General features: G+C 47.0%; 1 protein-coding gene across 10 annotated transcripts in view; it reads right to left on the bottom strand.

Annotated features, from left to right (window-relative positions):
* APLP2 (amyloid beta precursor like protein 2) overlaps nt 1-26,394 on the bottom strand; it is a 697,478-nt gene that overhangs the window by 9,057 nt on the left and 662,027 nt on the right. For all 10 annotated transcript variants that reach the window (XM_085647208.1, XM_085647210.1, XM_085647209.1 and 7 more), the window contains one exon: nt 16,818-16,973. In XM_085647208.1, coding sequence (XP_085503334.1) covers nt 16,818-16,973 — 156 coding nt within the window. The remainder of the gene's footprint in view (nt 1-16,817; nt 16,974-26,394) is intronic.

Below are 26,394 nucleotides of genomic sequence, written 5' to 3'. Positions count from 1 at the left end.
CTTGCCCAGACACAATTAGCAGACAGTATGTCGATCTATGATCAATATCTGTCTCTCACAAGAACGACACAGCTTAAACCCAGATGACAGTTTAGGCACACTGTTCCAGAGGTAGAAAAGAGGAAGGGGCCAATAACGGCCCGAAGTCCGCTCCGAATTCGCCTTGCAAGCGCGGAAAAGAAGGAACTGATGTCAGCGTGCGTGTTCGCAGGGGAGTTATATGGACTTTGCTGACGTCCCATTCGATGTCGCTGCAGGAGTTGCTCGACGCCCTCTGTCAGCACACAGACGTACTGCAGTGAAAACAGTTTCTGGATCCAGTCTGCACCTGGGGAAGATTCTAAAGTAAGGAATCTGCGGCTAGATGTTTTTATTAGATTGGTTTTTATACTTCTCTGCAAGAATAAAAATAAGGAAGTCTTCCATCTTTCGGAATGTGGAAATTGCGGCCAAGTGAACCCTAACCGATGAATACTTAAGATCACACTTGGCTAGTTCTAGCAAGTAAGGTAGCATCTGATGGGGCTGCATGAACACTGGTGTAAGGCTAATTTCTACGTACCAAGTGTAGAATGTTTTTAACTTTGCATTTTAAGTCTCTGTTGTGGAAGAAACATGCTTGCATTAGGATGCCTCAGCAGTCAAAGAATACTCTGTTGACCATATTCTAAGTGATTAAAAACCATACAGTCTGGCTCAGAAACTTGGGGTTGGGATGGAGAATCTGTTGTGTCTGGAGAGCAGCCTGTAATGATTCTTCACCTGGATCACTTGGTAACGCAGACAGCCTCACTTGGTCACTATAGCAAAACTCACTAGGCCAAGTAAGGCCAATCAGAATCTTTTCTCCAAGAGAAAGCAGCCTCCCTCAGAACTCTATGAATAAATGGAAACGGAGGTAGTGTAAAAGAAGATATTTGATCATGTAATTAAAGGGCATTGCATGGGATCCCCTTGATGGAACTTGCTGGCTGGCATAATACTGGCATTTCTTGTTCTCCAGGGTGGTAAATAGGTCTATGGCTGGCTGGCCTCACTTTCAAAAGACTTACTCCCTTGGTCCTGATAGAGTTCCCGCTTGTGGCAATCTGAAAAAGCACAACTGAATGGAGGGGCATTATATTTTTGGCATCCCAGTAGATGTTCCTTCTGCAATTTCCACCGCACTGAGATTGCCACAGATTCACAGCATCTATGCTTCTTCTGATAGAGAATGGGACTTCATTCCTCCTTGTTTTGGGATGTAGTAGAGAGATGTCATGATGTCCGTCCAGATCAACTAAGCTTGTTTTACTACCCTTGTATAGAGTGATTGGAAGCCTATTCTGGTGGCCTATAACTCCAGGATGTTTATGTGGAGTTCATTCTCTGCCTCTGACCAGAGGAGTCTAGTGGGCAGCGCTCAAATGTGTTCAACAGCTTAGATCCATGGTTAGCGGTTTCTTATGGGGAAACGGCAGAAGGCGGGTGGCTTTGCCCACAATGATGAGACCGAGAGCAAATGGTTGGCTGGCGGTGCCAGATTTCGAACTCTATTATCTGGCGGCTCAGCTGCAGTGGCTCACCCAGGCGGTGGCTCGAGAGTTTCAGGGCCCAGATTGTCCAGAGGGACGGTGGCTTCCACACCACGTGCTGTCAAATATTCAGCAACGCGTGCGCCTTGGCTCACTCACTGCTGAGGAGCGGACGTTGAGACCATGTTGGAACCGGAGCCAGCGTAGAGCTGGAATTAGTCGCCCGTACGCCCCAGAGATTCCTTTGGCCATGTGTACTGCCCTCCGGCATGGGGGGGGGGGGGGGGATTGGTCGGCACTGGGAGACGTTGGGTGTCCAGGTACTGGGTGATTTGTACGAAGACGGGGTATTACTACCTTTTCAAACACTGCGGGACAGGTATGATCTACCGTGAGGGGATTATTTGCTGCATGCAGCCCTGGTTTTGGCGATACAACATCATTGGAAGGAAGGGCTTTCGGAACCATGGACCTCTATGGCGTGCCAATATGTGGTAATCGCGGCGGGGAAGTTTAAAGCGGTTACTTGTATCTACAGGCGACTGGTCACAGAAGGCCTGCAACCACTGCAAGAATTACAGAGAAAGTGGGAGGTGGATCTCAGGAAGGAAATACCGGAAAAGACATAGGCGCAATTGATTCGGAGGGCCTGAAAGAGTACTAGGAATTTTTTATATTACATAGGGCTTATTTAACACCGGCCAAGATTAATCGGTACTTTCAGATAGATAACGCGCAGTGCCCATGCTGTAACTTAGAGGGGGCGGAGTTACATCACATGCTGTGGAGTCACGGACAGTTAGGAACATACTGGGAGGAGGTAGTCGAACTGCTTTGTGGAGTTACGGAGCATCACATAGACACTGACATGGGCACCCGTATATTGCACTGGTTTCCGCATACTCCCAAAACAAAAATCACGAGTAAGTTTCTAGCACTAGGCCTACTGCTACCTAAGAGAGAGATCACGGCCCAATGGAAATCAAGGCGAGGGCCTAGTATAGGGAGGTGGAAATTGGAGTTACTCAAATGGGCTAAGAGTGAGAGTACAGTTAAGACTGCAACAAGCTATACGTGCTAATAATGAGAAAGCGATGGAAGCAGTGAGGGCGTGGGAGGCCTTAGTAATAGCACTACAGACGCCCGAAACGGACTCTGAGGCGGGCTCTGTTAGGGAGGCCCCCAATGGGTTCCCCTTGATTGATCAAAGAGCTGTGATGGAACTAAGGGCTTAGCCCTGCGGTGCTTTAACGAGTCACTGTGAGATGCATCAAGAACAGTAGGTATTGTCCCCCAAATATCTTGATACAAGGCGCGAAGGAACTGATAATATTGAAATATGAAATTAGGAACTTGGACACACTGGACTAGGAGGGAGGGTGTTTGCAGGGACATCTTAAGGATTTTTGGGGCCCTGGGCCAAACATATTTTGGGGGCCCCTGTTCAGAACAACTTTAAATTTATGATCCAATTTGAGCCCCTGTTTCCCACGCAGCTTCCGCTTCCTCAGCTGCATTAGCGATCCAGTTTGCATCGTAGGCATTAGCCTATATATTCCCGATGCCAATGGACGCGCGCAGCGGACGTGCGCAGCGGGTGTGCCGCTGGCGTGCCGAAAGCGTGCCAAAGGCAAGCCCGTCTGCGCCCAGAGGCATCTGGTGCCGGCAATGGTGTCCAGTTCCCCTCCGGGGAGGTTCTTCCACTATATTACAATAGAGAAAAACTGCTTAGTCTTAGGCGGCTACCATTATGTCAGTGCTTTTTAACAATTTCTCCTACCTACGCGCACTTGCACTTTACTTGATTCTGTTTGCCTACACCTCCTTAGCTGCTCCGATTTGCATCTCACTTTTCCTCCAGTCCTGGTCCGCGGCGGCTGATACCCCGATTGTGCGGATGGCTGGGGCTACTATAGGGCTCCTCACTTCCGCCCACGCAGTTTCCACTTCCTCAGCTGGGTTAGCGATCCAGTTTGCATCATAGGCATTAGCCTATATATTCCCGATGCAAACGGATGCACTCAGCTGACAGAGGTAGGATTTCCTGCCCTGCAACTAGGTTTTTAATACTTTTTAATTTGTATATGTCTGGCTCAATTACTCTGTGATTTTTAATAATTTCTCCTACCCACGCACACTTGCACTTTACTTGATTCTGCTTGCCTACACCTCCTTAGCTGCTTTGATTTGCATCTCGCTTTTCCTCCAGTCCTGATACGCCGATTGTGTGGAGGGCTAGGGCTACTATTGGGCTCCTCACTTCTGCCCACACAGTTTCCGCTTCCTCAGCTGCGTTAGCGATCCAGTTTGCATCATAGGCATTAACCTATATATTCCCGATGCCAATGGACGCGCGCAGCGGACGTGCGCAGCGGGTGTGCCGCTGGCGTGCCGAACGCGTGCCAAAGGCAAGCCCGTCTGCGCCTAGAGGCATCTGGTGCCGGCCATGGTGTCCAGTTCCCCTCCGGGGAGGTTCTTCCACTATATTACAATAGAGAAAAACTGCTTAGCCTTAGGCGGCTACCATTATGTCAGTGTACAGCGGCTGATCCAATCTTTGAGGTAGACTTTCGATGCAATAAGTGCAACTGGTCTCTCCTGCAGCCCAGGAAACCCAACCCAAAATCCTCCCACGCAACAAGAAGTGTAAAAACAATAAGAAAACAGATGACTTAAAGGCCACCCTTTTAAATTGTCGCTCTATGCAAAAGCATGAACCACACATTTATGACCTACTTTTAGACGAACAACCTGATCTTTTATTTCTCACTGAGACCTGGCTGTCTGAAGCCTCCAACCCTTCTATCACTTCGGCCATCCCTACGGGTTATTAAATCCTTAGGAGGGAAGGACCAAGTGGGAAGGGGGCGGTGTCACCATAATTTACAATAAAAAACTAGACTGCTCTCGCATCCCGATGGAAAACATTGAGGGCGCAGAGTCCTTAGGCTTCCTCTGTACCTTATCCCCCCATCATAGCATAGCTGTTTTTCTGATTTACAGACCTCCCAGTACAATTGGCAATGTTATTACTATGCTTAATACAGCCACCACCTCCCTGGCCTTAAAATACAACAACTGCCTCATTCTGGGAGATTTCAATATACATATGGACAATGGAAAAGGCCCTCAAACAATTTCCTTGTTGGAGATGCTGCAGGCCTGCAATATGTTTCCATCTATTCTTCGGCCACCCATGAGAAGGGCCATACCCTAGACCAAATCTTTCACAACTTTGACATATGAGTAAACCTACCTCTTCCCATTACCTGGTCTGACCACCTCCTATTAAAATACGTGATTCCCAACTCTGCCACAGCCCCTCGGGCTAACGCAGGACAGAGGGTCCCTAATTACAGGACGTTCCATAAAATATCCATCCCGATGTTAGCACATGCCCTCGGTCGTTCCTCACCGGAGCTGTCTGGCTGCTGCGACTCAGACGCCCTCTCAATACATTCAAGGCTCCGAACCAACTTTGATGCAGCGGTACCGGTTGTTTCCCGCTCCTCAAAGAGGTTGGCCCCACCAGCTCCATGGTTTAACGATTCCCTCAGATCTAGCAAAAGAAATTGTAGAAAATGGAATGGAAATGGCGTAAATCCTATCTACCTGAGAACAGGAAGGTGTATACACCTTAAAAGCTCATTACATTCTCGTGAATGCAGCCAAGAAAAACTTCTTTCAAAACAAGATAGAAAATGCCCAAAATAAGAGTAAGGAAATATTTAGCATAGTTAGATCCTTTACCGCCCCGAAAGCCATCACAAAGGAAGGGCCATGCACGGAAGAATGGTCTAAGCAAATAGCTCAATTCTTCCACAAAAAGAACTCCGTTATCCAACAAGCCTTCACTAACATCTCAGAGGAAGAACTGACCTTCTACCTTAGTTCTAATAGCAAATTTCACCTCTTGGTTCCTCCATCTTTACTAGCTTTCCCTGAGTTTCAGCTTGTAGAGTCACTGACCCTTCTCCAACGCATTAAGTATGGCTCTCCTACCGACCCATGTCCAGCAAATATCCTGAACCTATTAGCTCCCATCAAAAATCCCACGGTAAACCAGCTCTTTAATGCTTCCCTCTCCTCAGGCAACATGCCGAAATATGGAAGAATGCTAAGATTCTTCCACTGATTAAAAAGGCTAACGCCAAACCGACGGACCCTGCCAACTACAGGCCAATCTCCCTTCTTCCGGCCCTCTCCAAAGTATTAGAGAAGCTTGTAAACAAGGCCCTCCAAAAACACATTGAAGATAGGAAGCTCCTTCATGAGTCCCAATCCGGTGTTAGGGCTAACTACAGTACGGAGTCCGCTCAGCTTGAAGTGACTGAATTTCTCAAGGGTAAGCTGGACCAGGGAGGCAAGGCTGTTCTGATGCTGCTCGATCTGTCGGCGGCCTTCGATACGGTCCCACATGATAGGCTCCTGGACAGACCTGCTAACATCGGCCTGGGGGACACCGCCTTAACATGGATGTCATCCTTCTTGGCAAATAGATCTCAGGACATCTGGCTTCTCCCTTTCTCATTCCCAGTTCCGGTCACAAATGTAGGTGTCCCTCAGGGCTCCATTCTCAGTCCTACCCTTTTTAATATATATCTATCCCCCCTTGCATTTCTGGTAGAGGAAGAGGGTGCCAAAATTGTTTCCTTTGCTGATGACACTCAGCTGTTTTTCACGTGCGAAAAAGGAACCATCTTTGACGGGGCAATGATTAGGTCTTGCCTCACAAAGGTTTTTAACTGGCTTAAGATCAATTAGCCAAAGTGCAATCCTGACAAAACCGAAGTTGTTTTCTTTGGTAATCCAGAAACGCCTGACTGGAGCTCTTGGGGGCGATAAGGAATTGTCATAGACAAGACACTCTCCATGCGCTTTGAACTCCAAAATCTAACTGGCGCTTGCTTTGGCATACGCCGGATGCTAAAAAAATTCCTACCACTGTTACCGCTTGAGAGCAGAAAGATTGTGGTACAGCCTCTGGTCTTGCCTCACAAAGGTTTTTAACTGGCTTAAGATCAATTAGCCGAAGTGCAATCCTGACAAAACCAAAGTTGTTTTCTTTGGTAATCCAGAAACGCCTGACTGGAGCTCTTGGGGGCGATAAGGAATTGTCATAGACAAGACACTCTCCATGCGCTTTCAAATCCAAAATCTAACTGGCGCTTGCTTTGGCATACGCCGGATGCTAAAAAAATTCATACCACTGTTACCGCTTGAGAGCAGAAAGATTGTGGTACAGCCTCTGGTGACATCAAAGCTTGACTATGTCAATAGCTTGTACCTCGGTCTTCCCAAACAAATCTCTTATCCAGAGCCTACAAGTGGTACAAAACACGGCGGCCAGAGCCATCCTGAGACCTAAACCAGATCTAGTATGACCCCTATTCTTAAGTCTCTACACTGGCTCCGCATAAAAGAACGGATCGACTTCAAAGCGATGACGATCTTCGTTAAAGCTTTCCAGGGCTTAAGAGCCGGCTACCTAAATAAGCGTGTTAATCGCTACACAACATCTAGAACCCTAAGATCTTCCAATGCCAACATTGCCATCATGCCTGAAATATGCTGTGCCCCCACCGGAGGCTTGATCCCTCGGCTAGCTCGGCACAATATTGTGGAATAGCCTCCCTGAGTCTCTGAGACTAACCATAGACCTACTCTCTTTCAGGAAGAACTTAAAAACCTGTCTTTTTAATAACTGATGGGTCTTTTACGCACGTTTTTCACTTGCTGTCACGCGTCTGGACACACTAGTCTGAGTAGCTGCGGGCTTTATTAAATACACTATTTCATTTCATTAGGTCCCTGAGAGTGCAAAGGAACACTCGTCCAAATTCTAAGGGCCTTATTTATGAGGCCTAGCTTCACTTTTATGCCGCCGGTGCATCACTTTTTGTGACGCACCGGCAGCATAAAAAATGTGCCATGTTGCACCCTATTTACAAAGTGACGCATCTAGGCATTATACCTACGCAAGGTATAATGTATGCAGGGTGGGTGTTGCCCTGCAAAAAGCCTCGTAGAAGTGGCGCATTGAAATCTATGAGAACTCCGTGCGCCACTTCTAGGACGCCATTGCATCAATATCTTACACCTGCCTCACAGCAGGCATAAGACTGATGCAGGCCCTTTCACATGAGGCTTGCCCCATGTGAAAGGACACACTGCTGGAGTTGCGTCTATTTTCAGACACACCCCAGCAATGCATCACTTTTGCGCCTACAGATACGTCAGAAATACTGACGTATCTGTCACTCCTTGCGACATGATTGGTCATACAGTTAATATGGCGCATCTATCATGTCGCAAGGAGGGCACACTAAGGAGAGAAACATCCCTGTTTTTTTTACACAGCGATTCATAACTTCTCATAAATAAGGCCCTAAATGTGTTTACATCTAATATTCAGGGATACTTTTGTGTGTTTTCAATATTGTAACACAGCAGCAGCTCACCAATATTACTGCAAATAATCTCTGTGACGCCCTCCCATTTCTTATATGTTAGGCCTTGCTTTGATCTAAAATAAACTTTATGTATATTGCATGAAACATAAGCACATTACTCTGCAAAATGGCTGTACTAGACTCTCGCACACCAGGTACATAAAAAATAAATTAAAGGAAAACAGTCTTTAAAAAAATTTGTTTAAGAAATATTCAAGGTCATTAAGGCAAAACTCTGGAGTACGGAGCTGACTCTGTCTGGGGGCCCCCTGAAAGGCTGGGGCCCTGGGCCAGAGCCCACTTTGCCCATGCATTAAAACGTCTCTGGGTGTTTGATTGCGATGGCTTATTGATAATTATATGGATCGCATTAGTAAGTATTGGAATTAAGCAGCTGGCAATCTGCTCCTAATAATACATGAGCAAGCACATTGAGATGTTTGCAGTGAAGTGAACAATAATATGTCAATAATGTAAAGAAATATTGGTTTAGCAAGAGAGTATGTGGGAGCATTAGGAATAGTGTTATAAGGTCAGGTACAGATGTTAATCATTGATGTATGACTGTCATGCGTTGTTTTGCAAAATAATAAAAACAGATTTTTAAAAAAAATGTCTGAGTAACCTAAGTGCCCCTCAGTCTTTCCTTCACATTCCCACCTCCAAACGCCAATGGTTCAGTAGCTGGGCAAACTCAGTAGGAGTTGGTCAGATGGCTGGCTGTACAGATTGTATAAGCAAGATATCACCAAAGTTGTCCAAATAGAATAGAAGTGGTCTTCGCCTTCTCTTAAAGGAGTCATGTTGTTCGATAGAAAACAGGAAGTATGCACTCAGAAACCAAATACTACATACAACACCAGAAAGTTCCAATTGTAATCCAAAGTACTAACTCCAAACAGGCTTGGAGTAAAAGCACGGCTACAATTATGTAGAAACAATTCTCTGCCCCTCATCTACTGTTCCTCTCAATTGTTATCTTAAGAGAGTAGACTCCCATTTAGGTGACTTCACATAGCCTGTGGACCTTCAAATGCAGGTCTGGGCATGTGATCTTTCCACCACAATTCATGGTTGTATATTTACTCCTCTATTCTTCTTGTGCTGTAAGACCCTAACTGCATGGTATAAAGTCTAACCATGTGAGATGTCCTGTTCCATATTTCCTTCAAGGGCATATCTTTTCTCTATATATATATTTTCTCCTAATGCCCCTGATACATCTGCAGGCTTTAGCATCATCACTGCAGATTTCATTTAAGGGAGTTCATTCAGTCTTGCAAATTTCTGGCAACACATAATAGCATCATTGTTGGTTCTTGTGCTAGTTATGGGATGCATGTTCATTCCATTATGTTTATGAGTAACTGCAGTGTGTTTGGAACACTAAGTCCCTTGAAAGTAGTGTAACAAACCTTGTCAGCCTCATCTCAGATACTGGGAACAGTTGGTCAACTTGTATTGTGGAGGTAATGATGGTTTTTGGAGGAACGGCAGAGAACTGTAGATTTTGATCTGGATGGTTGATAATGGTGAACAGATTAAAGATTATGTTGGATGGTGTTTTACAGTGGCTACCTGAGGGTGTACTTGGCAATCCTACACTGCATTTAAACTGCTGAGAGAGAATAGTTGGCAGGAGGTTACAGACAGCTGTAAATATACATTTTCTTGAAAGTATGTCAGACGAAGGTGTACAGTGCAATTTGACTTAACAGGAAGTTGTGTGTGTTTGTAAAGGTTTAGTTTGTGGGCTTTATTATGGGCTCTGGATCAGAGAGGGGTATAGAGGGTGGCAAAGATCATACAGCGGAAGTGTATTCTGAGATCATTGAGATGATGGTGAGATAACATTTTAGTCTTCATGGACTAAAAGAACAAAGTCAGAGACACATTTTCTGTCAACGTTTTTGGAGAAGGAGGGTTTAAAGGCTCAAAGCTAAGCTAGATTTCAAAACGGAGGAAAGCATCTGGCCATCAAACATATCTGGGCCTTTTCTAATGTGTGTTCCCACTGTTTTTTTTTGTTTTTTTTTTAAAAACCTTTATTACAGTTTCAGAGACATACAAGTATGGGCCTACAACCAACAGGCCGGCCGCTAATGCACACTATAAGCATAGAACAACCACATCGGTGAAGCAATAAGAGAGCTACTAGAGTGCTAATCAACTCAGCCAGCCGCAGCCGCAGTCCATAGGCAAGCAAAGAAGGGTTTCATATTTTTAAGGAAAACGAAAAACATCACACACACACAAGGCAGAGGAGGTCAATAGTAGTAACATGTGCTCCCCGTGTCGAAGGGGTAAACAAGCCCAGGGAGAAAGAGAGAGGGGGGGGGGGGGGGGGCAGGCAGAAGAAACCAAATGCACATGTCGCAGGAGCATAGAGGAATGCGCGGGCTAGGGAGACAGAGCAGCATCCATCTCTCGCGTCAGGGGCGGGGCGCAAATACCTCCACGATAGGAGTTCCAGGGACCCCACACCTTAATCCACTTCCCAGGCTTGCCTCTCGCCACATACACCGTTTTCTCTCTGAACATACACCAGTCCATGTGTTCCTTTCACGATGAGACCGTTGGTGGCCTCTGGGAGCCCCACAGTTGTGCAATGTCACGCTTCGCTACCATATAGCCCAGAGTCACCCACTGCGTCTGCATCACATTGTAATCAGTCGGTTCCCAGACATTCAGCAAACATCTCCGTGCCTCCGGCAACAAGGCAACATGCGTGACATGCGTGACTTCTTCTAACACCGCATGCACTCTACACCAAAACCGAGTCACCTCCGGACACTCCCACAGGATATGGAGGAAGGTCCCCAGTAGTCCACAGCCTCGCTTACACAGACCATTCACCGAATACCCCATACGCATCAAACCAGGCCCCGTGACGTACACTCTATGAAGTATCTTATCGAAACGCAAGCGGGCCGGGATAGCCACCTCTTTCGGGGAGGCCACCGCTGACACCCAATCCTCGTCGTCAAGTTCCAAACCGTCGGCAATCCATGTCTCCCGCAATGAGGTCAGCAAACCCATTCGATCATTGATAAGCTTCTTATAAATCAGCGAAATGGTGCTATTCGGCACATAGCCATCCAATACTCTATCTTCCAACGGGGAGGACTCCGGAATAGCCGCAACGTCCGGGAATACGGAACACAAGGCGTGATGAACCGGAGCGTACCGAAAGTATTCCCTATCGTTCAACTGATATTCGGTTTTCAGCATGTCGAACGTCTTAAATTTCCCTTTCGTCCAGAGATCCCCTACCTTGCTGATACCAATCATATCCCATTTCTCAAAGCCTTTCGTAGTACACAGATAACCCAAACGTCGGGAAGCGTACAATGGCGTTGCCCGAGTCAAGCGATCCCTCCACCCCATCGCCGCATTGGCTGCATGCCACACCTGCACCGCGACCCGCGTCGGGCCTGTCAATCGCGCATCAAGGGACCCCGAGTATAGTGCTCGATTATAATCCCCGCTTGGCAATAACAATTTGTCCATCTCAAAAGCCGGGTTCAAAGCAGGCCCATACATCCCGTGATTGACAGCAGCCAACTGGGAGGCCCAATAATATCGTTTAATATCAGGGAGAGCGACCCCCCCCCGTCGTACCACGGTAGGGTTAGTTTGGCGAGAGCGATCCTCGGCCGCCCATCCCAAAACAATCGACGCTGAAGACACTCCACCTCCCGAAAATAGCGGGCCGGCACTACGTCCACAGTGTTCTGTAGGGCGTACAAAAAGCGTGGCAGCGACATCATTTTGAACAACGCCGCCCGGCCGAGCGGCGAGAGCGGCAGCCGCCGCCAACCCGCCACATCCGCCCTTAGGCGCTGAAGGGGGGGGGAGAAGATTCCGCTCATACCGGGCCACCGGGTCTAGGGTTATAAAGATTCCCAAATACTTAAACCCCGACTGCGCAACCTGGATAGGGCACCCCCGCGGAAGGGGGGAGGGCCTCCCCGGAGAGAACGTACACACAAGACTTAGCCCAGTTAATGACCAATCCGGAGTTGCGACCAAAGGAGCTCAACACATCCACCAATACAATGAGCGATTTGCGCGGAGATGCAAGATACAAGAGGATATCGTCCGCATATAGGGAGACACGATCCTCGTACTCCGGCGTCCATCTAAGGCCACGCATCGAAGGGTGCCACCGCAGCCACTCCGCAAGGGGCTCCAAGCAAAGTGCAAAGAGAAGAGGCGACAACGGACATCCCTGTCGCGTGCCCCTACCCAAAGCAAAGGGAGCCGACACCCGTCCGTTGACCACCACCTGTGCCAGTGGGTTATCATAAAGCAATTTCACCCAGCCGATGAACCCCGGGCCGAACCCAAACTTCGCCAATGCTGCCCAAATATACGGCCATTCCAAGGTGTCAAACGCCATGGTAGCGTCCAGGGACGCCAAAATGGCCGGCTCACGCATGAATGGCGCTCTAGCGAGGACGCCATGCAGTCGCCGCAGGTTCAAAGCGGTATTGCGATGGGGTATAAAACCGGATTGATCCTGATGGATCAGGTCGCCCACGACCCGGATCAGGCGATTGGCCAGTACCTTGGCAAGGATTTTGGGCTCCGCGTTCAACAAAGAGATAGGCCTGTAAGAAGTACACCGATCCCGCGGCTTCCCTTCCTTATGGATAACAACAATAGTAGCAAGACGTTGGTCAGGGGGGAGGGAGCCCGCCGCCTGTGCCTCAAGGAACATGTCCCGGAGATACGGCGCAATCTTATCTGGGCGCAACTTATATAATTCGATGGGAAGGCCATTAGGACCCATAGCCTTTCCAGAAGCAATAGAGCGAATGGCCAAAGCAATCTCATCCGGCGACGGGGCCGCGTCCATCAATAATTTATCCTCATCAGATAGAGATGGCAAAGCAATGTCTTTAAGCAGCAGGCGAGAGTCTTCCTCCGATCGCTCAGAGACCGGAGAGTAAACCCCGTGAAAATACTCCGCAAAGCAATCAACAATATCACCGGGGTCCGTCACACACACACCATCCACCCTCTCAACAACCGGCACCACTCGACTCGCTCTCTCCTTCTTATCCAACCAGGCAATCAACTTCCCCGCCTTATCACCCATATCGTACAAACGCCCCTGTTGCTCCCTGCTCATACTCTTAGCAGATTCAATAACCAGCGCCTTGTAGTCGGCCTGTTTAAGCCCCAGCACATGCAGTCTGTCATCCGTAACACCTTGCTCCAAATCGATCTCTAACTCGGTGATCTCATTTTCTAGTCGAACCACCTCTTTCGCCTCGCATTTTTTGGTATAAGAGACAGGGCCTGGCCCCGGAGCACCGTCTTAAAGGCCTCCCAAAGGGAGACGGCGGAAGACACCGACCCCACGTTGTCGTTAAAATAGTGTTCCAGGGACCTAACCAGGTCTGCACGGATCGTGGGGTTTCGTAGGTACCAGGGGTTGATCGGCGCCACCCTCCCCACCGCCCCCATGGCGATATCTAAGTGTAGCAAAAGAGGGGAGTGATCAGATATACCGCGGGCCAAGTGTCGCACCTCCCCAATCATCCCAGCTTGGGCCGCAGGCACTAGCCTATAGTCAAGCCTCGAAAGACTACCGTGGGCCCCGGAGTGGAAGGTATATTGTGCTTGTCCAGGGTGTTTCAACCGCCAACAATCTATCAGTCCCAGGGTATCCAGAAAGCCCCCCAGCCAGTTCTGGGCCCGAGGGAGGTCCCTAGGGGGGTGTCGATCTTCAACTCCGGAAACCACTGCGTTAAAATCCCCCCCCAAGACCAAAACCCCCCCCCGGAAGCCCAAGTAGCAGGCGCCCCAAATCAGCAAAGGTGGCCGTCTGCAGGCCCGGCGGCACGTAGACCGTAACCAGCGAAATCAACTTACCCTCCCATCTCCCCACCAGCGCAGTGTAGCGCCCTCTGTCGTCGTGGAGCACCTCATCCACCTCCAACGGGAGAGAGGTCCTAACTAAAATTCCCACTCCCCTAGAGCCAGAGGTGAAACCAGAATGGGCCAGAAGGCGATATCCTCGCCTATTCATGGCATGGAAAGAGTTCCCTATGAGGTGTGTCTCCTGCAGAAACACAATGTCAGGCGAAATACGTTTCAAGAACTGCAGGACCACCCCCCGCTTTATCCTGTCCCCCAGCCCATTCACATTCCATGAAAGAAGTCTCAACCCCTTACCCCCCCATCCCCCCCAGCACAAAATATCCCCCTCCCGGAGAGCACAATCATAATAACACAACAGAAAACATTACCCCGCCTTGTGATGCAAACAAACAAACCCCAACCCCACCCCATCAACCCCAACAAAACTCCCCCCTCCCTGCACCCCTGCGTGAGCCCAAACAGCCCCCCCAACGTGCAGTGTGCCTGTCGCCCCAATATGAAACTCACTACAAAGAAGGCAAAAAAAAAAACCCAGAAGGAGGAAAGGGCCCCAGCAAGCCCCCCGCAACCTCCAAATACCAAAGGGCAAAGTGTTACAAACTGGAGTCCAGTGCAGCCACAGGTGCAAAACGTTACCAGTCTGGTCCATAGTCAGGATCCCAGTTCTATTCCTACTCCGTCGAGCACTCTCCGCTCTCCGCCATCCGACCTTCCCGACCTCGACCCCTAGGTAGGGCATCCAGCCACTCTCCAACCGCCTCCGGCCGGTCAAAGAAATGCGAGCGACCCTCTAACTCAACCCGCAGCCTAGCCGGGAATAGCATCGCATATTTCAGCTTCATGTCCCTCAAGCGCCGTTTGATGGCCAAAAATCCCAACCGTTGCTTTTGAACCGCTTGCGTGAAGTCTGGGTAAAAGCTAACATTAGAGTTCTCAAACTTTAATGGCCCAGCCACCCTCGATGCCTGAAGGATAGCATCTCTATCCCGAAAATTAAAAAGTCGGGCGATGATAGGCCGCGGGGGAGCACCCACCTTGGGCGCACCACCCGGAATCCTGTGGGCCCGTTCCACAGCGAAGAACTTGCTCAGTCCCTTGGGTGCTAGATGAGTCACCACTAGATCCTCCACAAAAAGATCCGCAGCAGACTCCTCCGATCGTTCGGGCACCCCAATAATACGGACATTATTCCGCCTGGCCCTGCTTTCGGAATCCTCAAGGCGACGATCAGTCAGGTCACTGGCGAGCCGCAACCTCCGCACCTCCGTCTGCAAAGCGGCCACATCCACAGTTAGGCTCGACGCCGCTTGAGTCAATGAGTCGACCCGGTCATTTTTTTTGGACAGGTCCGCTCTGACCAAATTCACATCAATCAACACCGAGTCCAATTTATTAGCCAGGGTGTCAAATTGCTGGTTCACAGTCGCCTTCATCTCCTCAATAGCCCCCATGACGTCCAGCAAAGTCAATTCGGACGATGCGCCCGAGGTCTCCTTGGGCCGCTCAGGCGATTTATGTGATCCACTAGGGGATCCCTTTGGCTGTGCATAGCGGTCCATGTTGTTGGCCTGGGTATAAGCTCCCCTCCGAGTAGACTTGGGTTTCAGCTTGTCGCCGTCCACTCTCGCCGCCATCATCAGCGACCACCAAGGTCAGCACCCTCCAGCACCCGGAGGAAGGCCAGGCGACCAATGCAGGAGATCCGGACCACCAACTGAAATAGGCCCGTTTACAGTTCGAGAATCAGGCCATGCACTCCGTCCTCGGCGCTGCTTACCAGAAGTCCCGACGTCAGTTTCCGCAGATCAACTCGAAACCGAAAGTGAAAGCACGGGGTCCGGGGCAGGCCCAGACTGGCATGCCGCTGTTGTTCACTTCGCACCCGGGCACCTCACCAACTCGAGTTCGGGACCAAGGCCGGAGAAGGCCACAAACTTCAGATCGCCACCAGTCCAGTTCCCTGAGTCCGATTTTGATTTGGAAAACGAGTGGCACCTTAGCGCAAGATCATAGACAAAAGCCCCTCTAGAAAACCAGGATTATGACAAGATAGACGTGGGAGGTTGCGGAGGCCCTCGGGAGCCACAAGCCTACGCGGCCATCTTGGTTGCGCGCTAGGCTCCTCCTCCTGTGTTCCCACTGTTGATGCTTAACTTAACCTAAACTATTGACAGCAAGTGTACGTTTCGCAAAGCAAGTATCTCTAACCTGAAAAATACAAAGTTAGAAATATAAATAGGCCCAGACAACTTTATTTACAGCTTTACTTGCAAATGAGTGCTTTTTTAAAAAGTTACTCGAGGGCACCTGGGCAGACATGATAGGAGTAAACATCTAGACTTCATGCTGATCAAGTGACAGGTGAGGGAAACGTGGAACACTAGGAATTCTCTAGAGGATGAAACAAAAGTGTTGCATTTTGGAAGTTGTAAATCAAAAAAGACAAACATTTCACTCCAAGGATTGGCCATGTAGTACTAACACTGTCTGGGACTTGATGTTGGAAGCTGGAGCTGGTCTTTGATCAAGGGAGAACAAGCCATGAAAATGCAGCACCCATGGCCCTCATTGTATAATGATCTACCAATCCACGCTAGTTTGCTCTTAACATAACATAACAGGTGTGCTTGTAAAGCACACGATTACCCGTAGGTGTCCTGGCGCTGAATAACAGATGCTTATTGTTACCCAACTCAATGGTACTCATTTTGTCGACCTCAGATGGATGAAAGGCTGAGTGGACCCACCGTGATTTGAACCCGTGACCATGAGGTCGAACACAGGCCCCTGCAGTGGCTGCTTTAGTCCACTGAGCCACCAGACCCGGCTCTTGTGTGTTCTTTCACTCTCTCTGGAAGTCTCACATCCATGATTGCTTCTAATTTATTTGTGTGTCCTATGCACTTTAGAGACAGAAAATCAATTAACAAAAGCTGTATGTACACTTGAAACTACTGACCTCCACAATGCCATGGCTGATAGTACCATACTGCCGCTTTCTCAGTAACACTAAGCTGATAACAATCACAGTGGCTATTGCAACAGCTATCACGAGTAGACCAATCAAGGCACTGCTGCTGAAGGTAAATTCTTCACGTAAGGACCCATCCGAATCCTGCAATGTGGAAAAGAGAAAAAGAATAGGTGACTATTAAGTCGCAATTACCAAAGAACATGCCTCAGACTCATTCACTTGAATATCATTTTTATTGAATGACAGTGCACAGGTGCAGTTCTGATTGAGTTCCACTTGCACCCCAGCAGGGATTGCCAGCTACTACCTACACTAATATAGTCCAAACAACATGGAGTTAATGTCCAAATAGTTCAAGACATTGACTTAAAGTTAATCTCTTGTCTTTGACAAAACTGACACTGGACAAGCACGTACTGAAGATGCAATAGTTCCTTCCACTGCAAAAATGAAGAGAATATTAACAAGAAAACAAATACTTACCTGTAACAATGGTATGAGCATGAGTGTCCTCGCCAGATTCACATGCTTTCAATTACAGGCTTGTAGTTTGCTGAAACACTTTATTCAGTTATTACAGCACTTAAGTGTCAAACCCAATGACTATGTTCATACAATATACTTTAGGAAAGATGCATTGTCCCAACGAGTCGCATCAACATATTCACGTTCATGGTGCACTTCGAGTTTTTTATTTTATTTTTTAACTTCCAATCTGCTCTGTGATACCAAATACACCCACCACAAGGGAGGTTAGGTGGTTGGCATGTGGTACTTGAGCAGAGCGTGGAGCCCTGCTGGGTAATGCTTGTTACAAACAACTGTATTCTATCCTACAGATTAACACTTTCAAAGTAAATCAATTTTGACGACGGGCTAAATAAAACCTCACCAAGTGCTTGCCCCCACCCCCGCCTCCACCATCTGCATGTCTGTCTGCTACTAAAACTGAATCAGGATTGTGTTCTTTCATGCAGACCCATGTCGCAGATTTGCAAATCTCAACCAAAGTTATGAGACTCTGGATCGTTTATGTTGGCTCTAATAAAACCAGCACTACCCATTCCTGGTAAAGAGTTCGCTTTTTGTACCAGAGCTGGATACATGCTAAGACCCACCAGCACTAAAGTCTGCTCAAAGACCGCTTTCCCTTGCAGTACGAGGTAAACTACTGAAAGACGCTTTGTATTACTAGGCTTCGATCTATGAAGCTCTCCTTTTGTTCAATAAATGCGATAAGCAAGTATCCTGAATGGGCGAGACATCTATGCCAGCACAACATTCCAACAAAAGAGTCCTCAGGCAGACTGAAGTCCAAGATTGTCTGTTAGTTCGTTTTTCTGTCCATCACGAAGACTGATGTGCAAGACCGCTGCTTGATCTCCAACTACTGCCTTATTTCTGTAGAAACAAAGTGAAGGAGCTTCTGAAGCTGAGCCTGTGAAGCAGGACAATAATGTTCAAGGCAGTCTTCCGAAGTGAAAGGTGGGATGGGTGAAGGGAAATTCCCGTCCCACGGTGGAGGGTCATGACTGAGGGGAACTGCTTTGATTTCGTTCGCTCACAAGCAGAGGAATCGGGTTTCCTTTAAAGTAGCGCTGCGGCTCCCTTAACCACTTTAGGATCGCTCATACCTGCTGTTGCAATTTACTGAGAAATGAATGCCAAGTTAAAGAACCAGCTGGAATCGAATAGAGAACTAGTGATAATCGCTGTAAACACTCCACTTTGCTTAAGTTAAATTTTGCATCCTCACAGGCAACAACCCCCTCTTTCCTATGTAAAAGTAAGACTTTCTCCTCTGTGCTAAAGATACAAGGCTCAGTTAGCAAACCAGGTCTGACCTTGACTTCACTGAGAGCGAACTAGGGTGAGTGTGGGCCCTCGGGGACAACGCAAAGATGACATCCCATCTCTGCACGCCTTTCAATCTCAAATATCGCGGGAGTCTGAAGGAAATGTGACGTACAAAAGTACTAGTAGTACTCATTTACAAATCCGGATGACAAGATCTGGTTCTATATATAAACCTATTGGACTAAAAGTGCTGGTACACTTTGGTCATTTACAAATGTTAGATTAAACTCCGCTAAAATAAGAAAACAATTTCCTTCACGGTGATTCTGGTACGATTAGTCCTTGCTCTTGTGGAAGGTCATAGGACGTAGCTCAAATGTTGCATCCTTGCATGTTTGGCTCACTGGCTCCACTGCTTTTACCTGTTACAACAAAAGATGATCCCAAGTATCTGAGCTGCTGGACGTCATGCACCTTACGAGATCATTGCCTGAGGGTGGGGAAAGAAAGGCAAGTAACATCACCTACCATTGTAAGAAAGCATCACTTGAGGGACCTATCCTGCACTCCCGAGAGGGCTATGAACTTGTGAAACATAGTCTAGCTGAGAAAAGTCTCAGACTCCGAGAATCTCTGCTTCAATTACAAAAAATGCGGATCGTGATAGTCTGCTCAAGGTAACCACTTGGGACGTCATTCTTTGAAGAGTAACACAGATGTGTGGCAAGCTGGGAAAGCAGCCTACCTTATGCTTCTACAGGTAAAAGTCAGCAGCAGTGATGCCTTTTAGCAAACAAACAAGTGTACCCTGGTAAAAAGTGAGAAAAGGACGGATAAGGAAGTCATGTCCGTAGGCAGTATGGCTCCCACAATGAGTTCCCTAACACTTACTGTAAGGAATCACTTGTCATTTTATCTGACACAGGATAGTGAGACAGCCTTTCAGATGTTATGATTCTTGAGCACAGTACTTAAAGAGAAAAACTTCAGAGGGATGTTATCTGCCTTTTCCTCAACGAAGTGTAAATGGTGCTTAAAAATCCTAATTCTCACTTGGGTCAAATGAATCACAAAAGCATATGAGACTCCCTGCCTTTAATGCGGAGGCAGGTAATCAGTGGGCTGGCAAAAAGTATGTTGGTTCTCCCCCCCCACCCAAAAAATACCTAGGCCTAGACCTCCACTGTGATTTATTTTCATGTATGGAGAACCCCATGTTATGCAATGTCCTCTACCAGACGCAAACTCACAAGCCTCTCCTAGAGTATGAGCTTTAATTAGCCAGACATTCAGTTTTTAAAAATCTTTATTATTACATTTTATCTTTTTCATTACATAAGTTGTCAAGCATCAATAGGCATCGCATTCGTAATAACATTTCTTGTTTTATGACACTGTGCAGAGAGATCAGCGCATTTCCTTGTCATGGTGTCATTTGTGCCTACAGTATATGGATGCTCATGCAGTTATTAATCGTCCTGGGCACTCACGGCCCGCACATTCTGTCATCTCCAATCGAGGGCTAGGATAAAAGTGTTTGGTATGCCTGTTCATAACAGCGGTCAGTAATTTGAGAAAATAGCAATGCTTATAGGAGAATGTTGTTCATATTGGATCTCAACTCTTGAATTGAATCATATAACGCTTCATGGACAAACAGATCCATATATATTATATGTCGTATTTGTTCATTAGATATCTTCTTTTATAACATTTCAACCAAATCCTTTAACAACCAATAATAAATCAAAACAAATAAGAGACATCAATTGGCTGAGGGAATATGTATCCAGTACCTGGTGTGCCATTTGGGTGCAGTCATGTCTAGGCTAGTGTGCAGGTATTGAACGCGGACCGCCGCTCCTGTTTTATATGCGGGTGCATGGTTGCTAGGGTTACCTATGCTGCCGTTTAGCATCTTTAAGGAATGCGAGGCTTGTATCTGACCCAATCGCTGTAGTTGGGATAGCATACAGATGCAGCATGTCCTCTACTTTCAGGTGACATATCAAGCGCTAGGTCCCGCCTGCCTTGCAGGGGGTGCCTGCAGAGTGGCATTGGAGCGCATGAGAGTTCTGAGCATATCATCCCAGGTCTGTGCAATGGGATACTTTCGCAACCCTGCCGTTTCTTCCCTGTGTAGGGTGGTGCCCTCCGTCTGTCCCCATACTTCTAGGGACTTCATCCAATGCAATACCTCTTGCGGATCCTTGTGCTTCCATCTCTTAGTTATAAGTCGTTTAGCTGTTATGAGGTCTAAGTCTCGAAATCTGAAGCTCGCTTTATTGACCTCATTTCTTTTATAAAACCCCAGGATACAGACCTCCCATGTGGCAGGTACCTCCGTGTTGGTGCAGGTAGTGAGTGTTTCCGATATCGCACGCCATTATGTTAAAAGCTGTGGGCAAGACCACAGCATATGTAGTAGGTTAGCTCCTAGGAGGCGGCACCTTGGGCATTCGGAAGTGTTGATATTAAAATATTTATTAATTTTATCTGGTGAAAGATACATACAAATTCATTTTAACATAACATAACATTTGTATGCGTTTGAATCGTGAATTGCGTGGTATATGTGTGGTACTGGCTAAAACTCGTTCCCATTCTTTATCAGTCCAGGGACAGCCTCTGTCCTCAGTCCAATATGTGCCAAGTCTCTGCAGCGGCTTCAATACATGAATGAGCAGGGCCTGCACCAGCCAGTGTATCACGCGACTCCTCCCCCATTACATGTAGGTACTGCAATTGTGATGCGTCGGTGGCTCATTTGTCATGTCCTCCCATGCTAGTGTAAACGTCCGCGTAATGGTTAATCAGCCAGACATTCAGGCCACTGAAACGATGTATGCCCTGCGGAGGAACAAGTCTAGTTCATGAACCCTCCTGTTGTAGAGTTCAGTCCTAAAGGAAAGCATATGTATTTGAAATTTCGACTTTATAGAAAATCTATCAATAAACCTTCATAAACATGATAAGCTCCATGGCAATGTACTGCTAATCCAATCACTTCGCCCCAAAATCAGGGAGGGACAGAGTCACATTAAGTAGAAATACCCATACTAGCAACTGGTACATGTCTAGGAGATCTAATACGGGTTCAATGCCCCTGTCTTTTTTTAAGTCAATGAGCATCGGGAATAAAGCCACCGCAATTTTCAATTAAGCTTTGTGGTGCAAATTCTATGGTATCGCCGAGGAGAAGTTTGCACCTCTGGCAATGCTTTCAGAAAGATTGGAGCACATGTGCACACAACTGATGGAACACTGAGCACATGGTCCATCTTTAATTCAATTATGACCATTGGTCCCGATTCATCAGTCACCGTTCGCGGTGAAAGTTCCTTACTCTATTAGGAGGGAAAAAACCCACTTTCCCCTTGGAAGTCAGCTGACTACGAGATCAACATGGCAGCGTTTCCCACTAGGGAACATCTTCTTTAAACTGTTTCCTAGAGGGTGTGGTAAAATAGCCACATCATGCCTTTTTCCAGGCAACGTTTTCTCTACTGTGGTAAAACATATCGTCTGCTGTGCTGTACAAAAATCCCATCCTAACCGAAACTGGTGTTGCTCACCGTCACCTGGCAACGGCAGCCTTGAGTTGGACTGTGAAGGCAATCGATATCCGAAACATGACCAATATGAACGGGTCTGTTCTGGGACACAAGGTCCATTGGGCAGAGAACCTAAGTGGAAGGCTACTCAAGGCAACAAGAGACAACAGGTTGATCGCAGTTCAACAAGCCTGAAAGAAAAAGGCCTTCAGCCAAAAACTGCCTGGGTCGTGAAGCTGCAGTCCCCAGCTCTGGATCATTACTGCAAAGGTTGCACCGTCCCTGAAAACCACTATCCCATTACAATGCTTGTATCAGTCTACAGCAGTTTCAGACAGTCCTGAAGGTTCTACAATCGCACAATCCCAGCATTGAGTGAGTCTGGTCCCAATGGCTGGAGCCAGCCACCCTGTGATCAGAGCCATTGGAAGCGGAGATGGCCTCTATAGCCCCAAATGGGATGGAGATTGTTTATATTTGAAGCTGGTCCCAAATCCTAATTACACTTCTGAGATGGAAGTGAGCAAGTCTTGGGCCCAGTAGGAACATGTTGACCAAATAGCATTTTTTGTGGCGCAGCCCCTCAAGCGAAGTAGCCCAGGTGATGTGATAATTAGCGCTGAGTCACCATTACAGCAAAAACATTTTCTAACAATTAAAACAGTTGGGATCATAATCACAGGTTACCAACAGCCTGCCAGGACCCCCAGTCACTAATAACTTCAGTACCGACACTGTGCCCTAAAATGCACTATTGACTACACTGTTTGGGACACTTGATGCAGGGGGTGTGGGTTTTTGGAGTTAGGAACTGTAAGAAATGATGTTATTGATTGAAGGGATTGAAAACTCTACTCAAGCAATAATCACAATCTGTATCAGGGTGAACCACAAAAGTCACTAAATTAGCCTGTGCTTAACCCTCTGGTAGCTCGCCAACTAAGCTACAAAAAAACATCAAGACCACGTCAAACGAAAATAAAACTACTATTTGAATTAAAAACTCTGCAGAAAAAACTAAGCAGTAGTTCAACAAACCACTTACTAAAGGTCGCCTCAGCTAAATATTTACCCTCTATTACATAGGGCTCTGAAATGCTAAACACCAAGGACTCCACAACCCTAAATTTAGCCCAGTCCAGCTTTTTTAAGAATCTGTTCACAATACCACGTCATATTTCCCAGGTTCAGATACGTCTGGAATATGGTCTAAAATAATCAGATACCAGCCAGACAAGGAGTCCTGGTCAACTACTACTGGAGAACGAGGGCAGCTGAAGATAACACGCTAGCCCAGCACTGCTGGGAGGAGGTTGAAAAACAATTGAGGCAGAACTAGTCCATATTGCGAATCTTAAAATAAGCTCTTTTATCATTAAACCTCGGGGAAGCCTGGCACACACCAATGCCATACCCCGCATTCAAACAAATTACCAATAAAGCAATTGAACAACTATCGTTGCAAACAGATAAAGCCTTATTGGCCAGCAAAAGTCATGTATGGAGGGTGATGCCAATTTATAAACAGCTGGAACCTCAACCATATTTACCAGAAGGCTTTACAGATCACTACAAATGGAAATTGACCTTATTGAGACTGGGATCCTTTACGACAAAAGATCTTACTCCAAAATGGCTACGGATCTGGTCAACCTCTTCCTGCCACCTCTCTGGTGACGGAGCAGAGTTGCTAATACACCTACTATGCATCTGCCCGGCTTTACACAATTTGAGGAAGATCCTTTTACGGCCAACTTTAAGGGAAACACAAATAAGGACTTGCAGAGTGGCTGTCATAAAATGTCTCAGTGGTGCCTCTGTCCAACTGTCTTGTAAGACTTCTAAATTCTTGAACTTAGCAGCGCAAGAACTCGAAAAGAAGGACTCCGCGATAATAGAACTTGGAAAGAAGGACAGATGACCAGTACTCCATCATGCAGTCGGGCTGAGTCCTTTCTAGAACTTTTAATTTGCACGTCCCTTCTCTCCCCTTCCCCTTTTTTAGCACAAGCACTTTATTTGAAATAGGAGGCACAGATATGTCTAGAACTAATTTTTAGAGACTTGTGGTCAAAGCAGCTTATTACAAAATGTTAGACTTGGGAATTAATTGCACCACGTGCTGGTTATTATTACAAAAATTAATTATTGACGTTTTTTATTTAGTACATCTGCGCCACATTGTATATCTTATGGCGGTATGTTCCACCCTTTTATGATTTTAAGAAAATCAAATAAAGGAATATGCTACTTACCAGTATGCATCTGTTCTTGGCATGTAGAGCTGCAGATCTATACACTGTGCATAGATCGCCATCTGGTGTTGGGCCCGGATGTTTGCAGTTTGTTTTTCCTCTTGGAAAGTCTTTGGAAGTCACGAGGTCGGTGACTCCTCCTTCGGTTCATATTGCGCATGGGCTTCCGCTCCATCCTCAGATTGTTTTTCGCCAGCAGGGAAAGATGGAGCGTAGTAATAACAGTAAAGAAACCCATGTGTGTTGTATCTAAATAAGATAGACTGGAACGGATAAAGGTAGCCGGGGAGGCGGGTGGGCGTGTATAGATCTGCAGCTCTACATGCCAAGAACAGATGCATACTGGTAAGTAGCATATTCCATTCGAGGCATATGAGCTGCAGATTATACACTGTGTATAGACTATATAGCAGTACCCAACCCTAGCGGCGACCACCGGCATCCGTTGCAGTTGTTTGGAACAGTGTTTTTAGTACAGCCTGACCCACACTAGCTTGTTGCTTGGTTTGCACATCTACACAGTAATGTTTTGTGAAAGTGTGCGGTGTTGACCATGTCGCTGCTTTACAGATGTCATCTAATGGTATGTTCCCTTGAAAAGCCATAGAAGCCCCTATCTTCCTTGTAGAGTGGGCTTTAGGGGGAACAGATAGCGTTCGTTTTGCTTTGTGGTAGCAAATCTGTATGCATTTTACAATCCACCTAGCTATCCCCGATTTAGAAATAGGGTTGCCTTTATGTGGTGGAGAGAAAGAGACAAATAGCTGTTTGGTTTTTCTGAAAGGTTGTGTTCTTTGGATGTAGTAAAGTAAGGCCCTTTCAACATCCAGTGTGTGTAAAGCCCTTTCCGCAACGGTTTGAGGTTGTGAGAAAAAGACTGGTAATTCTACCGACTGGTTCAGATGGAAGGGAGAAATGACTTTGGGTAGGAATTTTGGGTTGGTGCGGAGTACAACTTTGTTCTGATGCATTTGGAGAAAAGGTTCCTGTATAGTGAGTGCTTGTATTTCACTAACCCTTCTAAGGGAAGTGATGGCCACTAGAAAAGCTGTTTTCCATGTGAGAAATTGCAGCTCACATTTATGTAATGGTTCAAAAGGCGGTCCAATTAGCCTTGTGAGAACTATATTTAAGTTCCAGACAGGCGAGGGTGGTACTCTGGGTGGAATTACTCTTTTGAGGCATTCCATAAAGGCTTTGATGGCAGGCACCCTGAAAAGTGATAGGTGCTGCCTGTTCTGTAAGTAAGCAGCAACTGCTGCGAGGTGTAACCGAATGGATGTATATGCTAGGTTACACCTTTGTAGATGGAGCAAGTAACATATGATGTGCTGTATGGACACATTTAGAGGGTTGATTGTGTTGTTATGGCAGTAAACAACAAACCTTTTCCACTTTGCAGCATAGCATGCCCTAGTAGTAGGGCGTCTACCTTCTCTGATAATATTCATGAAATCAGGGGGAAGGTTAAGGTATCCGAATTCTAGGACCTCAGGAGCCAGATCGCAAGGTTGAGCTGAGCTGGGTCCGGGTGCCTGATCTCTCCATGGCTCTGGGTCAGGAGGCATGGTGAGAGGTGTAACTTTTGGTGTGGTACTACCGAGAGTTCCAGTAGTGTGGTGTACCATGGTTGTCTGGCCCATGTTGGAGCTACCAGGATGAGCGTGAGGGAATACTGTTGTAGCTTTCGCACCACTAATGGAATTAGTGGGAGAGGTGGAAAAGCGTATGCAAATTTGTCTGACCAGTTCATCCATATCGCATTGCCTTTGGACAATGGGTGTGGATATCTGGCGGCGAAGCTTGGGCATTTTTTGTTTTCGTGGGTGGCGAAGAGGTCTATCTGAGGAAGCCTCCACTTCTGAAAGAACGGGTGAAGAACCTGTGGGTGAAGTTCCCATTCGTGGATCTGTTGCGTTTGTCTGCTGAGCAGATCTGCCACGGTGTTTTGGACTC

The sequence above is a fragment of the Triturus cristatus genome, chromosome 3_2 (assembly GCF_964204655.1).
Source record: "Triturus cristatus chromosome 3_2, aTriCri1.1, whole genome shotgun sequence".
In the NCBI taxonomy this organism is placed as follows: Eukaryota; Metazoa; Chordata; class Amphibia; order Caudata; family Salamandridae; genus Triturus; species Triturus cristatus.
Note: the sequence above shows the minus strand (reverse complement) of the source record. Positions and strands in the feature narration are given on the sequence as shown.